This window comes from Mobula birostris, chromosome 7, assembly GCF_030028105.1.
Source record: "Mobula birostris isolate sMobBir1 chromosome 7, sMobBir1.hap1, whole genome shotgun sequence".
In the NCBI taxonomy this organism is placed as follows: Eukaryota; Metazoa; Chordata; class Chondrichthyes; order Myliobatiformes; family Myliobatidae; genus Mobula; species Mobula birostris.
Window position 1 is genome coordinate 104,706,206 of NC_092376.1, and position 20,342 is coordinate 104,726,547.

The following is a 20,342-nucleotide window of genomic DNA, read 5'->3' on the forward strand; positions in this document are numbered from 1 at the left end:
GAGGACCGGTTCTGCCAGACGTGATGGTGAAGAACAACTGGTTGGGTTTGTTGTCCAGAAAGAAATGGAGAGTTTTAAGGCCCTCCAAATGGTAGATGGAGGTGTATAGGGACTGGACATCCATAGCGAAAATTAGATAATCCCTGAAGTCCCTGGAGCCAGTTTTCAATCTTCCAAGTCCTGTTCAGTTTTCATGCTTACGGTATGTCTTACAGTGGCCCACTGGAAACATAATCTTCCTTATGTTTTTATTTAAATCTTCCTCTATCATATATTGAGTCATCTCTAAACACCACTGCCTGAGTCACCTCTAGCTCCCTCCCCTCTCTTGCTCCCTCATCCCCATTAATCACAGCTGAGCCTTTAGTTGTCTCATCTCCTTTCCCCTCCCTAAAACCTGGCACAATTTAAGCTTTTTGTCATAGTGAATAACTCCTTCTTTCAGTAGCTATTCTGGTCCTGTGAAGCATCTTTGAATGGCATTCTGACATTGAAGTGTTTTATTAATTATTAATTTTTACAGTATTTCATTAATGGAAGTTATGTGTGGTTCTTGCTGAATATGGAAAAGGCACTCACCCAAACTGTCAAATGCCAACTGGGTGAAAGACAATGAACTCCCTTCATCAATGTGATAGGGCACCTCATCTGCAAGCTTAGATTATAGCAGCAAATGAGTTAAACTAACTTGCCTGTGGATGTGGAGACAAGCAAGGTGAAGAAACAGAAATTAATAACTTCACCTTCATTACAAGATTACTCCAGGATAGAGGACTGCATAGGGAATTTTAATTTGTAAGGTTCAACTGGGTCTAGTCTTCAACTCTAAGAGATGAGATTTTCAAGGTGCATGGTATATTGTGAGGACCATTTTCCAAAACCCTTGGGTGAGATGATTTTCAGCGATTGGCCAGCTCTGCATCAGTCTCCCATAGACTTCAGTGCCACTAATCTGAGTGAAGTAAAAAGTACTGTTTTGTACTGTGCTAGAACTGAAGAAGATCCATTACATGGCCTTCTGTAAACAAGCACTAAATCTGTCTAGAGTTTGTTTCTCAGTTTAATTGATAAAGGATGTAGACAATCTGATCAAGAAAGACAGCTTTTCATTTCCCCCTTTTGTTGAATGGAATAGTCCGCTCTCACTGTAACAGGATCTCTGCTTCCAGAGCCTGTACTTACCATATAAACGTTGTATAGCCTTCCTGTCTAACCAGTCTAGTTCAAAGTTTTCACCATGCGTGTTGTAATTTGGGTGCATAACAGAGCCTGTTCGAAGGAGATGAGGCAAGCCAAGTGCATGGCCAATTTCATGGACAGCAACCTATAGAGAAGAGCGCAAGGAAGCAGTCTATAAGCACAAAGTTGAACAAGATCATTTTCTTGGTTACATTGTGTTTAGGTAACTTAAAATGAGTTGGGTAACTCAGTGAGGTTTACTTAAACATGCAGGATCCCTTTTCCTTTGGCTTTTCTGAAGATTCATTAAGATGTTTAACAATGAGAAGGCACATAGTTTATGCAGAATTTCATGGATCTCAACCCAGCTGTTTGGTTGTAGCTTTTTGAATAAACTAATCTTCTCCTGAATATTCCAATAAAGTTGTTATTTCTCTCTGCAGGTTTTGAACAAGCACTGGTTATTACATTCGTATGAATAAGTATTGCGATTGCACATAATTGGTAGGCCCAGGTAGTAAGCATGATGAGAGCAAAGTGAGAGTTATTTATGGCTGTCACCTAACCCCAAATATTACATTACAGCTTCAAAGATCATTTTGTCTCTACAAAACTATATTATTAATATTGTTTTGCAGTTTTCTCCCCTCTAACTCCAGCTGTAATCAGAGGTCTATTCATTCCCAAAGGATATCAGAACTGAGTGGATGATATTCAGGAGAAATGGCTGATATCCCCCCTCTCTCTCTCTCTCTCTCTCTCTCTCTCTCTCTCTGTCTCTCCCTGACCCAGGGAGGTAACTGCTGGCTAACAACATGTTAGGCTGCCTCAGGTTACTTCACGAGAATGAAATAAGAACCAAATTTGTGCCACTCCATAACCAACTTCTAACCAATTTCTCTAAGTTGGAGATCACCAGCAAAGCACTGTGTCACTTTACTGCCTTTCCATCAGAATGGCACACACGTAAGGTGTACTCCTCCATGTGCTCCTATGGTCACTCAGTATTGATTTTGAACACCCTGGGAACTGGTAACTTGTAATCAGTTTATTCTTGTTATATGCTGAGTACACCGAAAAACTTTGCTCTGCAGGCCATCTATATGGATCATTCTATAGAATTTTTTGAAGTAGACAAATGGAAGGGCAATAATAGAATGTAGAATATACTCTTCCAATTAGAGAGACAACTAAAATGAAGTGCGGGAGATAAATAAAGTTTAAGGACCATGACAAAGCAGACTGAGAGATCAAGTGTTCACCTTTATTGTGCAAGAGTCTTATAACAGGATAGAAACTTTCCTTAAGCTTGCTAGTGCATATTCACCAGCTTTTTTATCTTCTGCCTATTGGAAGGTGGGTAGAAGGTGGAATAACTAGGGTGGGAGGTGTCCTCAATTACGCTGGTTTCTTTACTAAGCCAGTCAGAAGTACAGACAAGAGTCCATAGAGGAGAGGCTGGTTTGTGTGATGGACTAAGCTGTGTCGACAGCTCTGTGCATTTTCATGCAGACTTAGGCACAACAGTTGCCATAACAAATTGTGATGGACTTGGTACATCTGTAAAAAATAAGGATTACTAAGCAGCATACTGCAGGTTATTTATACTTCGATAAAATAACATCAGTCGCTGAAAGCAAGCATGCAAGTACAGCAGGCAGTGAAGAAAGCTAATGGCATGTTGGCCTTCATAACAAGGGGAATTGAGTATAAGAGCAAAGAGGTCCTTCTGCAGCTGTACAGGGCCCTGGTGAGACCACACCTGGAGTACTGTGTGTAGCTTTGGTCTCCAAGTCTGAGGAAGGACATTCTTGCTATTGAGGGAGTGCAGCGTAGGTTCACAAGGTTAATTCTCGGGATGATGGGACTGTCATATGTTGAAAGATTGGAGCGACTGGGTTTGTTTACTCTGGAATTTAGAAGGCTGAGAGGGGATCTTATTGAAACATATAAGATTATTAAGGGATTGGACACGCTGGAGGCAGGAAGCATGTTCCCGCTGATGGGTGAGTCCAGAACCAGAGGCCACAGTTTAAGAATAAGGGATAGGCCATTTAGAACGGAGTTGAGGAAAAACTTTTTCACCCAGAGAGTGGTGGATATATGGAATGCTCTACCCCAGAAAGCTGTGGAGGCCAAGTCTCTGGATGCTTTCAAGAAAGAGATGGACAGAGCTCTCAAAGATAGCGGAATCAAAGGTTAGGCAGGAACTGGATACTGATTGTGGATGATCAGCCATGATCACAGTGAATGGCGGTGCTGGCTCAAAGGGCCAAATGGGCTACTCCTGCACCCATTATCTATTGTCTATTGTCTATTATCTGCTTTTTAAAATCATTTGATAATATTTGGTTATTTGATGCAACCAGGAAATGACTTATCCATGTTGCTATCTGAATGCCTTTCAAAAGTTATCATTGTGCCCAGATCTACCACCTCTGGTGGCAGCTTTTTCTACTTACTCACTGCCTATGATGTGAAAAAGTTGCCCTTTGGACCCAATTATATTTTTCCTCTCACAATAAACATTTGGACTCTAGCTTTGGACACCCCTACCTTTGCCATGGAAAACATCCTATCTAATTGTATCACAGTTTGTTATGGCAACTTCTGTGCCTAAGTCCACAAGAAAATGCACAGAGTTGTCAACACTGCTCAGTCCACTATGCAAACCAGCCCCTCCTCTGCGGACTTTGTCTATTCACTTTATCTATGCACCATACAATATTCAAAGCATCTAACAAGGTCACCCCCAACCTCAGACTCTTAGATTCCAAGGAAGAAAAATCTTCCCTGCCTATTCAGCCTTTTCTTATAGCTCAACCACTCTAGCCCTGATAAAATCCATGTAAATCTTTTTCTGTACCCTCTCCATTTTAATGCCATCTTTACATCTGGATCAGGTGATATTTAATCTGGTGACTCCACTCATCATAAAGTCAACGGCTGCATTAAGTTTACAAAGATGTAAATCTTTTTGGATTAACTGTGACACACGTTATTCAAGGAGGTGTCATTTTCCCTAGGAGAGAGGAGGGAAATAAAGAGATAGAGATCGATCGAGAGAGAGCGAGAGAGATTCATGTATTCGTGGTCACATTGTAAAGATATAAATAGGAAATACCGTGAGGAGGCTAATGCCTTGACCGTTGTTGGTGACAACAAAATGTTCAGCATCATCGAAGTGGATATCTGCTAAATACCAGGCATGGGCAAAGATTTGTCCTGTCCCATCAAAGTCCTGAGAACAGCCAAAGTGTTGCCCTGGAACACAAGCATAAAAATAGTTTATAAAATGTTTACATAATGAATGTTTTATTCTCCTAAATAATATTCACACATTGCTAAGAAATGTCCAGCCTTGGTTCTGAATGTCAAAGAGAAATAATGGAAATATTGCAGAAAACTTTTAATAGCAACAGAAGTGGGACTTGCTATATTATAAGGAAAGGTTAAGAATGATGAGGAAGGGCATAAAACTATTTAATGTAAAAGGAAAGAATTACTCGGAGATGAGTTGGAAGATGATTAATGATTATAAGATTAATTGGAAATACTATTGGATATTTTCTAGAAAATTACAGTTCCTGAGCTGCAGGAAGATTGAGAATGTCAGATAGAGAATAGAATGAAAATATAATTCAACAAAAATTACCCCTCTTTGTCTCTGCTTGTCTATTCTTCAACTATCCTGTTTATTTCAACCTTTCCCTCTCAACATGTACATATTGGTGAGATAATGGGAAGAAGCTGTGAGTTTCATCTTGGGCACAGCACACCAGTACACTGGCATCTTGCCTTCAGCTTGTCTTGGACTTGTGCGTGGGAGTCCAAAGTGAGCTGAGCAGTACGCTACAGAGAGCCCAAGGTTTTCCAAGGAACCATCAGCTCATGATATGCTCATCCTCCTAAATCTGTAAACTTCAGTTCCATTAAAACTCAGTTGTCTATACCCAATCTTTTTTTTTAAAGAACCAACCAATCCTCATTCAGTCATTTGTTTGTAATGGATCAAACTAAAAATCTTGTGATAGTAATGGAAGTTTTGGAGATGGCTCTTTTGTGGAAAAGATTGATTCCCTCAGGTCTTTTCCTGACTAGTTGAAGAATAAGGTTATGTGTTTTGAATTTCGCCCTGTTTCTCTGTGAATGCCAAACTTCTGTTAAGTCTCGACCAGACAGGATCATAATAAGACCATAAGATATAGGAGCAGAATTAGGCCTTTGGCCCTTCGAGTCTGCTCTGTTATTTCATCATGGCTGATCCATTTTCCCTCTCAGCCCCAATCTCATGACTTCTCCCCGTATCCCTTCATGTCCTGACTAAACAGGAATCTATCAAACTCTGCCTTAAGTAAAAGTCTTAGGGGTAAGGATCTCTCAGTCAATTTAGGCGTGTGAGAGCATGTTCATCTGTAAAAATAGAAGTGTTGCAATAAATAGAACGTAGAACATAGAACATAGAATAGTACAGCACAGTACAGGCCCTTCAGCCCACAATGTTATGCCGACCCTCAAACCCTGCCTCTCATATAACCCCCCACCTTAAATTCCTCCATATACCTGTCTAGTAGTCTCTTAAACTTCACGAGTGTATCTGCCTCCACCATTGACTCAGGCAGTGCATTCCACTCACCAACCACTCTCTGAATAAAAAACCTTCCTCTAATATCCCCCTTGAACTTCCCACCCCTTACCTTAAAGCCATGTCCTCTTGTATTGAGCAGTGGTGCCCTGGGGAACAGGTGCTGGCTAGCCACTCTATCTATTCTTCTTATTATCTTTTACACCTCTATCATGTCTCCTCTCATCATTCCTTCTCTCCAAAGAGTAAAGCCCTAGCTCCCTTAATCTCTGATCATAATGCATACTTTCTAAACCAGGCAGCATCCTGGTAAATCTCCTCTGTACCCTTTCCAATGCTTCCACATCCTTCCTATAGTGAGGTGACCAGAACTGGACATAGTACTCCAAGTGTGGCCTAACCAGAGTTTTATAGAGCTGCATCATTACATTGCAACTCTTAAACTCTATCCCTCGACTTATGAAAGCTAACACCCCATAAGCTTTCTTAACTACCCTATCCACCTGTGAGGCAACTTTCAGGGATCTGTGGACATGTACCCCGAGATCCCTCTGCTCCTCCACACTACCAATTATCCTGCCGTTTACTTTGTACTCTTCCTTGGAGTTCGTCCTTCCAAAGTGTACCACCTCACACTTCTCCGGGTTGAACTCCATCTGCCACTTCTCAGCCCACTTCTGCATTCTATCAATGTCTCTCTGCAATCCTTGACAATCCTCTACACTATCTACAACACCACCAACCTTTGTGTCATCTGCAAACTTTCAACCCACCCTTCTACCCCGACATCCAGGTCGTTAATAAAAATCACGAAAAGTAGAGGTCCCAGAACAGATCCTTGTGGGACACCACTAGTCACAATCCTCCAATCGGAATGTACTCCCTCTGCCTTCTGCAGGCAAGCCAATTCTGAATCCACCTGGCCAAACTTCCCTGGATCCCATGCCTTCTGACTTTCTGAATAAGCTTACCATGTGGAACCTTGTCAAATGCCTTACTAAAATCCATATAGATCACATCCACTGCACTACCCTCATCTATATGCCTGGTCATCTCCTGAAAGAACGCTATCAGGCTTCTTAGACAGGATCTGCCCTTCACAAAGCCATGCTGACTGTCCCTGATCAGACCAAGATTCTCTAAATGCCTATAGATCCTATCTCTAAGAATCTTTTCCAACAGCTTTCCCACCACAGACGTAAGGCTCACTGGTCTATAATTACCCGGACTATCTCCACTACCTTTTTTGAACAAGGGGATAATATTTGCCTCCCTCCAATCCTCTGGCACCATTCTCGTGGACAATGAGGACATAAAGATCCTAGCCAGAGGCTCAGCAATCTCTTCTCTCGCCTCGTGGAGCAGCCTGGGGAATATTCTGTCAGGCCCCGGGGAGTTATCTGTCCTAATGTATTTTAACAACTCCAACACCTCCTCTCCCTTAATATCAACATGCTCCAGAACATCAACCTCACTCATATTGTCCTCACCATCATCAAGTTCCCTCTCATTGGTGAGTACAGAAGAGAAGTATTCATTGAGGACTTCGCTCACTTCCACAGCCTCCAGGCACATCTTCTCACCTTTATCTCTAATCGGTCCCACCTTCACTCCTGTCATCCTTTTTTTCTTCACATAATTGAAGAATGCCTTGGGGTTTTCCTTTACCCTACTAACCAAGGCCTTCTCATGCCCCCTCCTTGCTCTTCTCTGCCTTTTCTTAAGTTCCTTTCTTGCTTCCCTATATTCCTCAATAGACCCATCTGATCCTTGCTTCCTAAACCTCATGTATGCTGCCTTCTTCCACCTGACTAGATTTTCCACCTCACTTGTCACCCATGGTTCCTTCACCCTACCGTTCTTTATCTTCCTCACCGGGACAAATTTATCCCTAACATCCTGCAAGAGATCTCTAAACATCGACCACATGTCCATAGTACATTTCCCTGCAAAAATATCATCCCAATTCACACCCGCAAGTTCTAGCCTTATAGCCTCATAATTTGCCTTTCCCCAATTAAAAATTTCCCTGTCCTTTCTGTTTCTATCCTTTTCCATGATAATGCTAAAGGCCAGGGAGCGGTGATCACTGTCCCCCAGATGCTCCCCACTGAGAGATCTGTGACCTGACCCAGTTCATTACCCATTACTAGATCTAGTATGGCATTCCCCCTGGTCGGCCTGTCCACATACTGTGACAGGAATCTGTCCTGGACACACTTAACAAACTCTGCCCCATCTAAACCTTTGGAACTAATCAGGTGCCAATCAATATTAAGGAAGTTGAAGTTACCCATGATAACAACCCTGTTATTTTTGCACCTTTCCAAAATCTGCCTCCCAATCCTCTCCTCTGTATCTCTGCTGCTACCAGGGGGCCTATAGAATACCCCCAATAGAGTAACTGCTCCCTTCCTGTTCCCGACTTCCACCCATATTGAATAAATGTTCTGTCCCTTCTTATTGATTGTTCTCTCTGTTGTACCTGCATATATTTGGAGAATATTAGAAGGGGAGAGGTCAAATTGCGCACCAAAAGTAAAATAGCTTTACTGCCAAGAAAGTAAGTTCATAAAATAATAGAAATCTCTTCCGAGATTGATCTTTATAAGTGTTGTGTCAGTTTACAATGCTCCAGGATTATCTGCTTCCAGTTATAAGAAGGTAGATAGTAACGTAGCCATTAGGAAATGGCCCTTAGATTATGGACTGATTGAAGTCCAGTTGTAAGCATAACTCGTCCAGCTGGAGCTATCATAACACATTCAGAAACAGTCCTGAAACTTTTCCATTTGAACAAATGGAACACTCTGGTGATTTTTTTTTTGTTTGCCTTTGCTGGCCAACAGCCACTAGACAAACATTTATCTGGCATCCACCCCAGGCTGGCCAGGATCCAACAATGAACCATTGATTTCTCTTGTTGTGGCAGTCAGTGTACCAAAGGTGGAGGATACTAGTCCCTCATCATCCCAGAAATCAATAGCCAGTTTAAAGATTCTCCTTTAAGAATAAGCTGCCCTATGATTGACCTAGAAACCGTTCACTGCTGATGACTGTCTGCTGACTTTCAGCCTTTTGTTGACACAGCTTAAATCTCAAATGCATTCAACTGGTGAACTTCAGAGACTATGGATGTTAAAGAGTGTTAGCACTATAAAAGAGGCATTGCAAATGAGGCTTTGGCATTAAAAGAGTTAACATGCCCCATATTTTTCAATAATATAGGCTTACAAGGATTGTCAGGGGCTATCAGACATGTAATAAACAATGTTTTGAGAACTCAATTCCTCAAAAGATATGAGGTTGGAGTCAACTCACTCTAAATATATTCTCAGTCTCTCTCTCTCAAATTTCCCTGTTTATCATTTCTTTCTTTTGCCTTTTATCTTTTTCCATAACTACCAGTTGTTTAAACTGTTGACTGAACTCCAGATGAGGATGTAGGCACAAGTGAAAGAAGCCACCTTGCATTTGGTGTGAGCTGGCTGCATGACAGCAGTGAAACCTAGGCCCACTCTACTGCTGTCTGAGGGAGCTGCACTTCTAGAAACACTGTGTGAATCCCAGGCACCATCTTTGCTTTTGGGTGGATATTATGATTCTCGAGGCATTCTTTGAAGAAGGTAAAGGCCCTGTGTCCTTGCTTTATTTATCTCTCCATCAGCAATTTTAAAATTAGATTGGAGACTGCACTTGCTGGAAATCAGGAGCAACACACAGGGCACTGGAGGAACTCAGAAGGTCAGTGAGTATCTATGGAGGGAAATGGAGGAGGGCTGATGTATTGGGTTTAAGAGCCATCCACATGAAGGGTCTCAACCCAAACATTAATCGTCCATTTCCCTCCAAAGATGTCACTGGAGCTGCAGAGTTCGTTCAGTGCTTTGTGTGTTGCTTAAAACCAGATTACCTATCACCTTTCTCTGTTCCATTTGTTAGTGCTGTCTACAGTGGAGTTCCTATAGTGGTATAGTAATGAAGTACTACAGGCTGCGAACTGTTTGGGACAACCTGAGGTGGTGAAAGATTCCTTTGTAAACAATCTATATAATTTTTCTTTCTTGCATACCATTCAGTACAATAACAGATTTTTGAACCATTTTTAAGATGTGTGTGAGGAATACTTATAGAGATCTGCCTTGATTAGTAGTTAAATATGCCGTTTGTGCGACATTACAACTAACAGTGGCACATACAGTAGAGATGAGGGCTCACATTTCATAATCCTGACCCTGGCTGCTGTCAGTGCAGAGTTTTCATCTTTTCCCTGTGGGCTTCCTCCCAGCGCTCCATTTTCCGCCAACATCTCATAGGGATATGGGCTGGTTGCTTCATGGTAAATTTCCCCCAGTGTGTAAGGGAGTAGTAGCATATGGGAAAGCTGATGGGAATTAGACAATAGTGTGGATTTGGATGGGGTTGATGTAAAAATGGTACTTGATGGTGAACATGCTGAAAATCCTGCTTTTGTACTGTGCCTCTCTGTAACATTAATAGAAATATCAAACTTGCATGTAAATAACCTTGCGGATTGGAAATCTAAAAGAATCTGATGTCATCTGATGGTTCTCCTTCAGAGGAAAACATTTTTTCAGGTGTTCTTTGTGTCATGCAGTGGGACAAAATATAGCAATGCTCTTCTGATATTAGGCATGCCTTTCACAAGAGTTGTTATTCTTTCATTGATAAGTAGATCTTAGTGCTTAACACAGAAGGCACAATATGAGGCAAGAGTTAATTGCCTGTAATGTTGCAAAAGAAACATGTTTAACTGCTAATCAAGACTGACACTTTAAAGTCATCATCTGAGTACTCCCCATGGTAATCCAGCCAATTGTAGCTGATAGCTGAGATCTATTTCAGGGCAGTAATCAGCTGGTAAATTTCAGACTGCAGGTCAGGTGAATCCAAGCTAAGTGGTTTGGTATCTCTTCTTAATAAAGATTGTAACAAATGTGATACCTGGTGCCTGATGAGCAAATGTTAGTCGCAAGACTATTATCTAAGCACAATTATTATTATGCATCATTAAAGGGTTGTTTCAATGGCTATTTATATCTTTATTTGACTATCATCCAAAGCACCTTTACACTGCCATTACATTTTGGGAGGTTGCCAGAGAACAAGTATGTATTGTGTGCCAAATTGTAGGTAATGGGTGTGGCAGCAGATTAGACACTGGTTTTACACCTTGAGAAACTAAATTGGAATCAAGCCCAAACAAATGGGTTGTCACTCTTTTTTCATTAGGGAAGGGTCATTCATCAAGTTAGTTTAAGTCAGCTTCAAAAGCAGTCCACAGTAAGACAGTGTTCAGCAGTACAAGAAAACTTCACTGTTGGCTTTACTTGGACATCAGTTTTCAGGAAGGACACAGGATAGTTGGTGCAGGAAGTGTTGAAGTCTCTGTCAGTAATGCTGTTCTGTGGTTAGAAACATAGAAAACCCACAGCACAATACAGACCTTTCAGCCCACAATGCTGTGCCAAACATGTACTTAGTTTAGAAATTACTTAGGTTCACCCATAGCCCTCTACAGCAAAAATTACGGAGAATTGCCTCGACTCTGAACATTTAGTATTCGAACAATCTAGCTGTATTCATGCCGAAATGAAAGCAGCCGGAAGACAGTAGGAAATTCCAAACTCAGTAACTTTTTAATAATATGCCCTCATTTAATCAGGGCTGTCATTGCTGGTCTTTACAGGTAAAGATTTTCAAAATTAAGAAATGCTTAGATAAGGTAGAAAAACATAATGGCTCCGCTTGTCAGTGGGACCAAGGTAAAAGATCACATGCATAGAGCAGTCTCAACTAAATCCAATTTTATTTATTTACTTGTTTATTAAGATAGAGTGCAGATAGGCCTTTCAGGCCCTTCAATTCACACCTCCGAACAATCCCCTGATTTAATCCTAGCCTAATCATGGGACAACTTCAACATACCAACCAGTACGTCTTTGGACTGTGGGACTGAAGGAAACCCATGCGGCCAAGGAGAGAACATACTAACTCCTTACAGACAGCAATGGGAATTGAACCCCGGTCACCTGTACTGTAGCGAGTTGTGCTAACCACTATGCTACCGTGCCACCCCAATAGTGGCTAGAGTATAGAACTCACTTCTACTAGAGAGGTTGAGGTAAATTGTGCAACTTCACTTTAGTCGGTACATCACTCAAGAGAGAACAGAGAAGAAGAATATAATAAAAAAGGATGAAGGAGGTGAGTAGTGAGGCAAGAAGGACTTTCCTTTGTTCTGTAAGTACTCTGTAGGTCCCTGTTCCTGTCATTTTACTTCCTTAAAGGAGTACTTTTGTGATAAGCTGACAGGCTCTCTCTGACTTCCTTCACATTAGACAAGCACATTTATTTATGGAAAAAAATCACAGAATTTCAGTTTTCTTAGTAAAAAAGATGGTATTGAACAATTTTATGCATAAAATGCAAGAATAAAACTGGACTTCCATTTTTTAAAAATTTTCTACCACAGTCCTGTGGACTTCCATTTAATTAATTTGTTGCAGAGTAGCGACTTCATGGATACAATAATTTTATAGCAAGGATTCCACGTTATTGTAATCTGAAACACCCTTAATGATCCCAATTCAAGAAAGTATCAAAATATTACACAACGAAGTGCCATGGTACCCCCCCTCCCACTCCACCCCACCCCACCACACCCCACCACCTGGCCCACTGAACTGCATATATTCTCATCGAAGCCCAAATTCCTTCAGACAACGAGATATAACAGCAGAATTAGGTCATTCAGGACCATCAAGTCTAATCTGCCATTGAATCAAGGCTGATATTTTCAACACCATTGTCCCAGCTTCTTGTTGTAACCCATAATTTCCATACCAATCAATAACCTGTCAATCTCTGTCCGAAATACCCCCATTGACTTAGCCTCCTCTGGAGTGTAGCAATGAATTCCAAATATTCACCACCCTCTTGTCGAAGAATTCCTCCTGATTTCTGTTTTAAAGTCGTGAACTTGATTGTGGAGCTGTGCCCTCAGACACTAGATGCTCCTAGCAATGGAAATATCCTTTACATGCCCAGTCTATCCAGGCCTTTCAGCATCTAGGTGAGTACTGACTTATTAAGGATCAGTGTGCAGTTGGTAGATGGAGGCTACACTAACAAGTGTCCGTTCATGATCATTTGTTGAGGGACTTACGTACTTACTTGGGCCCTTAGCTCCTAAGTGGAGCATAGGCCATTGATGACCTCCCACCTCCATCGTCCTCAGAAGACAATGGTATGGTGGGAGTTTATCAACGCTTTTGTAATCCATTGCAACCACTGGATGGACGATTGACTTATACAGCTTTATTGAGGGAGGATGAATGTAATTGGCATTCATTTTTCTAGCCCAGGCACTCTGACCCTTTATCCAGTTCACATATGGCTGTTCAGACTCAAGCATACACTGCTTTAATTTGGGACACTGTTTAGAGTTTACAAGTGTGCACACCTTTGTATGGGAGTTTCTCTTTACCTGTTCCAAAGCCCAATTTGATGTTAATTTCAGCAGGAAGAGAAACCAGATCCTCCTCGAACTCCAGTGGGGTCACCTCACTCCACAACCGGAAGGCCAATCGCAGGATACTTTTCTGCTGCTCGACACTCATTTGGATGGTGAAGGCTTCATCCATAAGGCGCCATTTCAGTTTTCTCTTTGAGAAGCCCATGCTGGTGGATGCTCCTCCAAGGGCATCCAGGCTCTCTCGCTTCTTTCTGGAATGTTCCACCAGTCTGGCAAGGAAACGCTTATTCCTGGCAGGTCTCCGCTCTGTTTCTGGCTGGGTGGTCTCCGAGGTACTGTTGTTGGACTTGTTGTGTGACGTTTCGTTGACCTGGGAGCTGTTTTCCAGGCGCACCTTATCAGGCACACCGCAACGAGGCAGATTCATTATCTCAAGTGTGACGTTGTCAAGGACTCCAGTGGGTCTCAGCCCATTAGCTTCTTGGAATTCCTTGAGGTTCTGAAGATAAGATGGGTGGTCTGTAGCTGCCTTTGGAGCATTCCTTGCGGCTGTCTCTCCAGAAAGTCCTTCAGTCATGATCTGAGGCACTTCTCCAGCAACAGGGTTGTCTTCCTTTGGAGCCACGTCCTTACCATTTGCTTGGTGTTCCCAGTCCACAGGTTGACCCCAGCCAAATTTTTTCAAATATTCCTGCAGGATAAGTTTTTACAATTACTAATGCTTAGCTCTCCAGACATTTGTTAGATTAAACAAAATGGTGATGAACACTGTGCAGAGATAAAGTTAACCAAGCCTTAAGGGCCTGTGTCCTGTTGACATGAAGCTTTAGACTCAGTACTTGAGTAATCATTAAAGGGCTTTTTGGCAGAAGTGACAAATGTTTCTTTCGTGCCTTTAGGTGGTGGATTTGGAGGAGGTTACACATGAGATCAAACATCCTATCAAGCTCTCTCCTTAGACAACTTAGTTACAAGTCAATTCTCTTGGCCTCTATGTCATCAAATTACACAGCACAGCAACATTATGTTCCGCCCATTATGTCTGTGCAGGCATTTCAGTTTTAACTAATCTCATCTTTCTACACATGGTCCATATCCTTCCTTTCCTTGCCTGGTCATGTGATGACCTTAATGCCTCTTAAACTCCACTATCATATCTGCTTCCACTGCCAGCACATTCCAGGCATCCACTACTCCCTCTGTAAAAAAAAACAGCTTCACAAATCACTTCTAAACACCTCCCCTCTCAGCTTAATGCTATAGAGCACAGAAGGTAGAACAGTACACACAGGAGCAGGCCCTTTAGAACACAATGCCTTTGCCAAATGCAATGCCAAAATTAAACCCAACCTGTTCTGCCTATGTCTGGTCTACGCCCCTCACCAGTATCATATCTGCTTCCAGCAGCCTATTCCAGGCACCTATCACTCTCTGTGTAGAAACAATTGCCCCACACTGATGGTGGATGATCAGCCATGATCACAGTGAATGACGGTGCTGGCTCGAAGGGCCGAATGGCCTACTCCTGCACCTATTGTCTATTGTCACACCTCTCATGGAACATAGAACCTAGAAAACTGGACAGTACAGACAGGTACAAGCTTTTTGGCTCTCGATGTTGTGCCAACCTTTGAACTGCTCTAATATCAATCTAACGCTTCTCTCCTACATAACCCTCCACTTTTCTATCATCCACATGCCTATCTAAGAGTTTCTTAAATGTTCCTAATGTATCTTCCTCTGCCACACCCACTGGCAAGGTCTCCCATGCATCTGCCACTCTTTTTGTAAGGAACATACCTCAGACATCCCCCCTCACCCCATACTTTCTTCCAATCACATTAAATAGATAGATAGATAGATATACTTTATTAATCCCGAGGGAAATTTGGTTTCGTTACAGCTGCACCAACCAAGAATAGAGCGTAAATATAGCAATACAAAAAACCCCAACAATCAAACAACAATCGATGGCCACAGGCAGGAACGACCTCCCGTGCCACCAGTGTTGTCTCACGGTGGAATGTGGCCGAAGTCCAACAGTAAAAAGTTCAATATCCAGTCTGCAAACACCTTCCTCGATCGTAATATACCCCGGATTGCACCATCTGTTGTTAACCAGATCAGTAAGCACCCAACTCCTTTACGCTTACTGCTCTCAGTGCACTTCCGGTCAGTCAGAATGGTATTACCCACCGAACTCCTCTTCTCCAAAAGTCTCTGTTGTCTCGACCCGGTCCTCTTTCCTCGGCTGCCTCCTTGTAATAATCATTTCTGCCCTGGGAAAAGGTATCTGTCTACCCAATTGATCTATGCCTCTTAGTATTTTGTACACCTCCATCAAGTCATCTCTCATCCTCCTTCACTCTAAAGGCATAGCCCTAGCTTGCTCAATGAATCTTCGTAAGTCATGCCTTCTTGTCCAGGCAGCACTGTGGTTTCACACATATAGTCTTTACAGCTGGGATCAAGCTTTAGAGCTATGGCAGCACGGTAGTGCAGTGGTTAGTACAACACTTGACGGTACAGGTGACCCAGGTTCATTTCCTGCCACTGTCTGTGAGGAGTTTATACGTTCTCCCTGTGACCACGTGGGTTTCCTCCGGATGCTCCGGTTTTCTTCCCACAGTCCAAAGATGTACCAGCTCCTTGGATTTAATCTGTTATTTAAATGAGGTGGCTAGCCTCATTTGCCTGTTTCAGCTCCACGTTCTTCATAAACCTCTTAAAGACAGGCACATTGGTGAAATAAAAATGGAGGGAAGGGTTAGAATGATCTTAGAGTAGGTTACAAGGTCAGTGCAACATCATGGTGACGGAAGAGCCTGTACTGGGCTGTACTGTTCGATGTTCCATGCTCTTGGTAACACATAGCCATCTAAAATTAAGTCAGAAAACTTTGAACACGCTCAGCAGATCATGGTGTTTCTCTAGACAGAGAAAAAGTCAACTTCTCGAGTCTGAAAACCTTCATCAGAACTGAGAAAGAGAGAAATGAGGAGATACAGTAAGAGACACTGGAATCTGGAGCAATAAGCTGGAGGAACTCACCAGGTCAAGCAGCATCTATTTCCCTCCATAAACGTTGACTGACTTGTTGAATTCTTCCAGTGCTTTAAATCTTACGAGGAGAGGAACAAGTTAGCAGTGAAGGTGAAGCAGTGCACGGGTGGGACAAAGACGGGAATAAGTCAGACAGGATGGCCTAACGCAGCAGGTAAAGGTTAGGTTAAACTTCTTGTCTGTAATGTGTTGCTGATGGTGAGGATATGGACCATGGCCAACAGGACAATATATATACAAGAGAAAAACTAAAACAAAACAATGACAGGGCAAAGTTGCCCGTTCTTGTACAAACAGAGAGAAAGAATAAGTTGTCTGAAGTTGTAGAATTTCATATTGAGTCCTATCAGTTTTAGTCTGGAAAGCTTCAACTGCCTGGATAAGGTGGCACAGTTGTTATTTTACCAGACCAGCATTACAGTGGCATTTTTCTGAATGTATTGAGTTCAAATGCCACTTTTGCATGATAATCTGGTATAAAAACTGCTATTAACAATGGTGACCATGAAACAACAGAATTACTTTATAAACTAATCTCATTTTTTAAGGAAGGAAGTCTATAATTCCCATGCATTCTAGCCCATTTCTGGCATGGAAATATGGTCCTCTGAAATAATCTGGCAAGCTACGTAATTGTCCCATTCCCACCAGGAAAGGTAATGGACAGTTAAGCTACACTTAGGAGGATGAAGTTCCATGAATGTCACCATCCTCAAAGATAGTGGAGCACAGCATGGTAAAGTGAAAAACAGACCAAAGTGATACAACTTTTATTCCACTTGGTATTTATTTATTTATTGATTGATTATACAGTGAGGAATAGGTCCTTCCAGTACTTTGAGCTGCATTGCCCAGCAATCCCCAATTTAATCCTAGCCCAATCACGGGACAATTTACAATGACCGATTAACCTACCAACTGATAGGTCTTTAGACGGTGGGAGAAAACCCATGCAGTTGTGGGGAGAATGTACAAATTCCTTACAGGCAATAGCGGGAATTGAACCCAGGTCACCTGTACTGTAGAGAGTTGTGCTAATCACTATGTCCATTCTCCTCGAGTTCTCTTTATCACAAAAGACAAACTCCAGTGAGGTGAGTTGACCTCATCTTATATGGAAACTAAAATATGGTTGAATAGATTGCTAGAGCCAAGGCCATTGATTTCATCCATATCTCAATGTTAAGTCCTTTTACCTTTAAATATTTTTAAGAGTCAATGTCACGGGATGTTTAAAGATCATTATTTCAGGGTGCACCTCTAGTTTATTGGGTTAATTTTTTCACCTGAGCTGGCATTAACCTATACAAGTCCAGATGGTCAAGGCTTTAAGAAGCCCGTACTCTCGAGTACTCTGTCTAGCTTGGGGCACTACATTTCAGGCAGGATTTATTTACCTTAGAAGAGGCATATTAGCTCATCAATAATCTTTCATTAAATGGCTCATATTCCCTCAATTATTACATTGACATAATCTCTTTGAGGTGCTTGATATGCTTGACAGGTAATCTGCTTTTTCCTGATGTTGGGGCTTATGCAGTTTAGTACAGACCAAGCAAACATTAGATGTATAATGGGCAACTAGGTGCCCAGAGTGATTACATCCTAGTAAGATTAGATTGCTTGTCTCTAATTAATTTGTTGTTCTTGGCCAAATAATTTTCATGTACTGCCTTTGGACAAAGGAAATTGTCAGGCTTCTGGTAATCTCCTGCTGAAGTTTTATAACATTGGACAACAGGGGGTGATAGAAATGTCTTTTTTTGCCAGTGTTTATTGTGCTAATGAACTTGACAGACATCTGCGAACCTGGGGCCTTGAAGGAAAGGAGCCCCAGACTCCCTGTGGGTGGGAAACTTGTAGTTAAAATCCTTTAATGTGAATGGGATTACTGTCTAGAATTTACATCAAAAGTATGAATGGGATCAAGATAAATTGTGAGGTATGATTCACAGGGTGTCGGAGATTTCCTGAAACTTGTCATACTTTATGAACTGATTGCAAATGGACACTTAGAGGCACCATGACTGGATTTTACACCATTCACAGCAAAACTGTAGACCCCTGTACCTGACCCTCCAAACCTCAACATCATGCACCTACATAGATGCTTGGTGTTTAGACTGTATTCGGTGGCCCAGAGGACCAGCTCCCGTTCTGTATGATCAGCATCTACAGTGCCTTGAAAAAGTGTTCAGCTCCCAGCCCTTTGTTCACGTAAGCTAATATTACAACCAGGGATTCTGAGCAATTTAACTGAGAATTTTTATTAATGAATCACATGCCCAAAACACAGGGAAAATTGCAAAGCAAGAAAACCTAAAATTTCAGAAACTGAAATGTCAGCAGTTCAAAAATATTCAACCCCTTTGCTCAGTACGTAGTTGAACCACATCTCGTATTGCAAAGAAAAAAAAAACATATTCTTGCTGTAAAGATTTTGCAAAGTATCACTTAGAAGCTACTGTAAAGATGTGGAAGAAGGTCTTGTGGTCAGATGAGACTAAAGTGGATCTTTCTAGTCTCAACACTAAGCAGTATGTGTGGCATAAATCTAATACTGCACATCAGCCAGGTAACACCATCCCCACTGTAAAGTATGGTGGAGGTAGCATCATGCTATGGGAATGCTTTTCAGCAGTAGGGTCTGGAAATCTGATCAGAATTGAAGGGAAGATAACTGCTGGTAAATACAGAGAAATCCTGGATAAAAACCTGCTAGCCTCTGCCAGAAAGCTTAAACTGAGGAGGAAGTTCATCTTTCAGCAGGACAACGACCGAAAACACACTGCCAGAACTACCATGGAGTGGCTTCAAATTAAGAAAATTGATGTTCTTGAGTGTCCCATTCAGAGTCCTGACCTTAACCTGATAAAACATCTCTGGCAATAGCTCAAGATTGCTCTCCACTGGTGCTTCCCAATTAACCTGACACAGCTTGAGCAATTTTGCAAGGAGGAATGGGCAAATCCTGTTCCACCACATTGTGCAAAGCTCTAAAGACTTATCCCAAAAGACTATTGGCTGTAATAGCTGTGAGAGATGGTTCAACTAATTACTGAATACTTTTGAACTGCTGACATTTCAGTTTTTGAATTTTTAATTTTTCATGCTTTATAATTACTGTTTTTTGGGCTCATCTGTGAAAAAGAAGGATCATTGATTCACAAATAAAAATTCTCAGTTAAATTGATCAAGATCCCTGGTTGTAATACTCATTTATGTGAACAAAGAGCTGGAGACCGAATACTTTTTCAAGGCACTGTAGATGTCACCAAACTCAAAATGGATGAACGCATTTACAGACCAACACTCCATTCAATCGAGGGTAATAAGCAAAGAGCAAAGACAACAAAACATGTCGAAAAGATTCACACCAAGCTCAGCTTCAAGAAAAAATTTACACAAATGATTAGAGATTGGGTTATTGTGAGTGGAGTCATCTCCTATCTCACCTCTGCTGTTCCAATAGTGAAGATGCGGGGAGCGTGCCAGTTGTTCCTCACTGCGTCAGAGTGATCCCTTTTGTTGAAGACTGGCTCACCACCACCAGGGATCAGCACAGTGGAGCAAAACAAAACAGCCACAGGTGTGAGGGTGTTGGACAGCTGCATCCCTCCGGCCTCAAACCTCTTGTTCTTGCGAATTGTGGAGACGTCTTCTGCCAGCTGTCGTCAGGCTGACTTTTTAAAGAATGATTCCGCACTCCCTCCTTCTGTCCCTCCTGGTGACGCTCTGCAAGACCCCACCCACAGTCTTGGGCTGACAGGCAGGGACGATTAAACCTGCAGCCTGTAAAAAATCCTTTAAAGTGCACCCTTTCTACTCATTCAAAGAAGAAACTCAATACTCATTCATTTCCAGGGGGTGATTTGGTTTAATTCTTTCTGTTGAAACCCAGCAAAATGCAATTGGATATTTAAAAAAATAATATAGAATGCACAATGACTCATTGCAATAATTAAATCCTGTCTTCCAACTACAGTAACTTATGTTGGTAAGGAACCTTTATCCAGG

At 41.9% G+C, this 20,342-nt stretch overlaps 1 protein-coding gene across 1 annotated transcript in view; it reads right to left on the minus strand.

Annotated features, from left to right (window-relative positions):
* Positions 1-19,939, minus strand: part of LOC140200950 (matrix metalloproteinase-21-like) — a 34,279-nt gene extending 14,340 nt beyond the window's left edge. Inside the window, exons 1-4 of the mRNA XM_072264595.1 lie at positions 19,781-19,939; positions 13,275-13,953; positions 4,304-4,443; positions 1,183-1,324 (exon numbers count right to left, since the gene is read on the minus strand). Coding sequence (XP_072120696.1) covers positions 1,183-1,324; positions 4,304-4,443; positions 13,275-13,953; positions 19,781-19,939 — 1,120 coding nt within the window. The remainder of the gene's footprint in view (positions 1-1,182; positions 1,325-4,303; positions 4,444-13,274; positions 13,954-19,780) is intronic.
* Between the last annotated feature and the right edge of the window lie 403 nt (positions 19,940-20,342).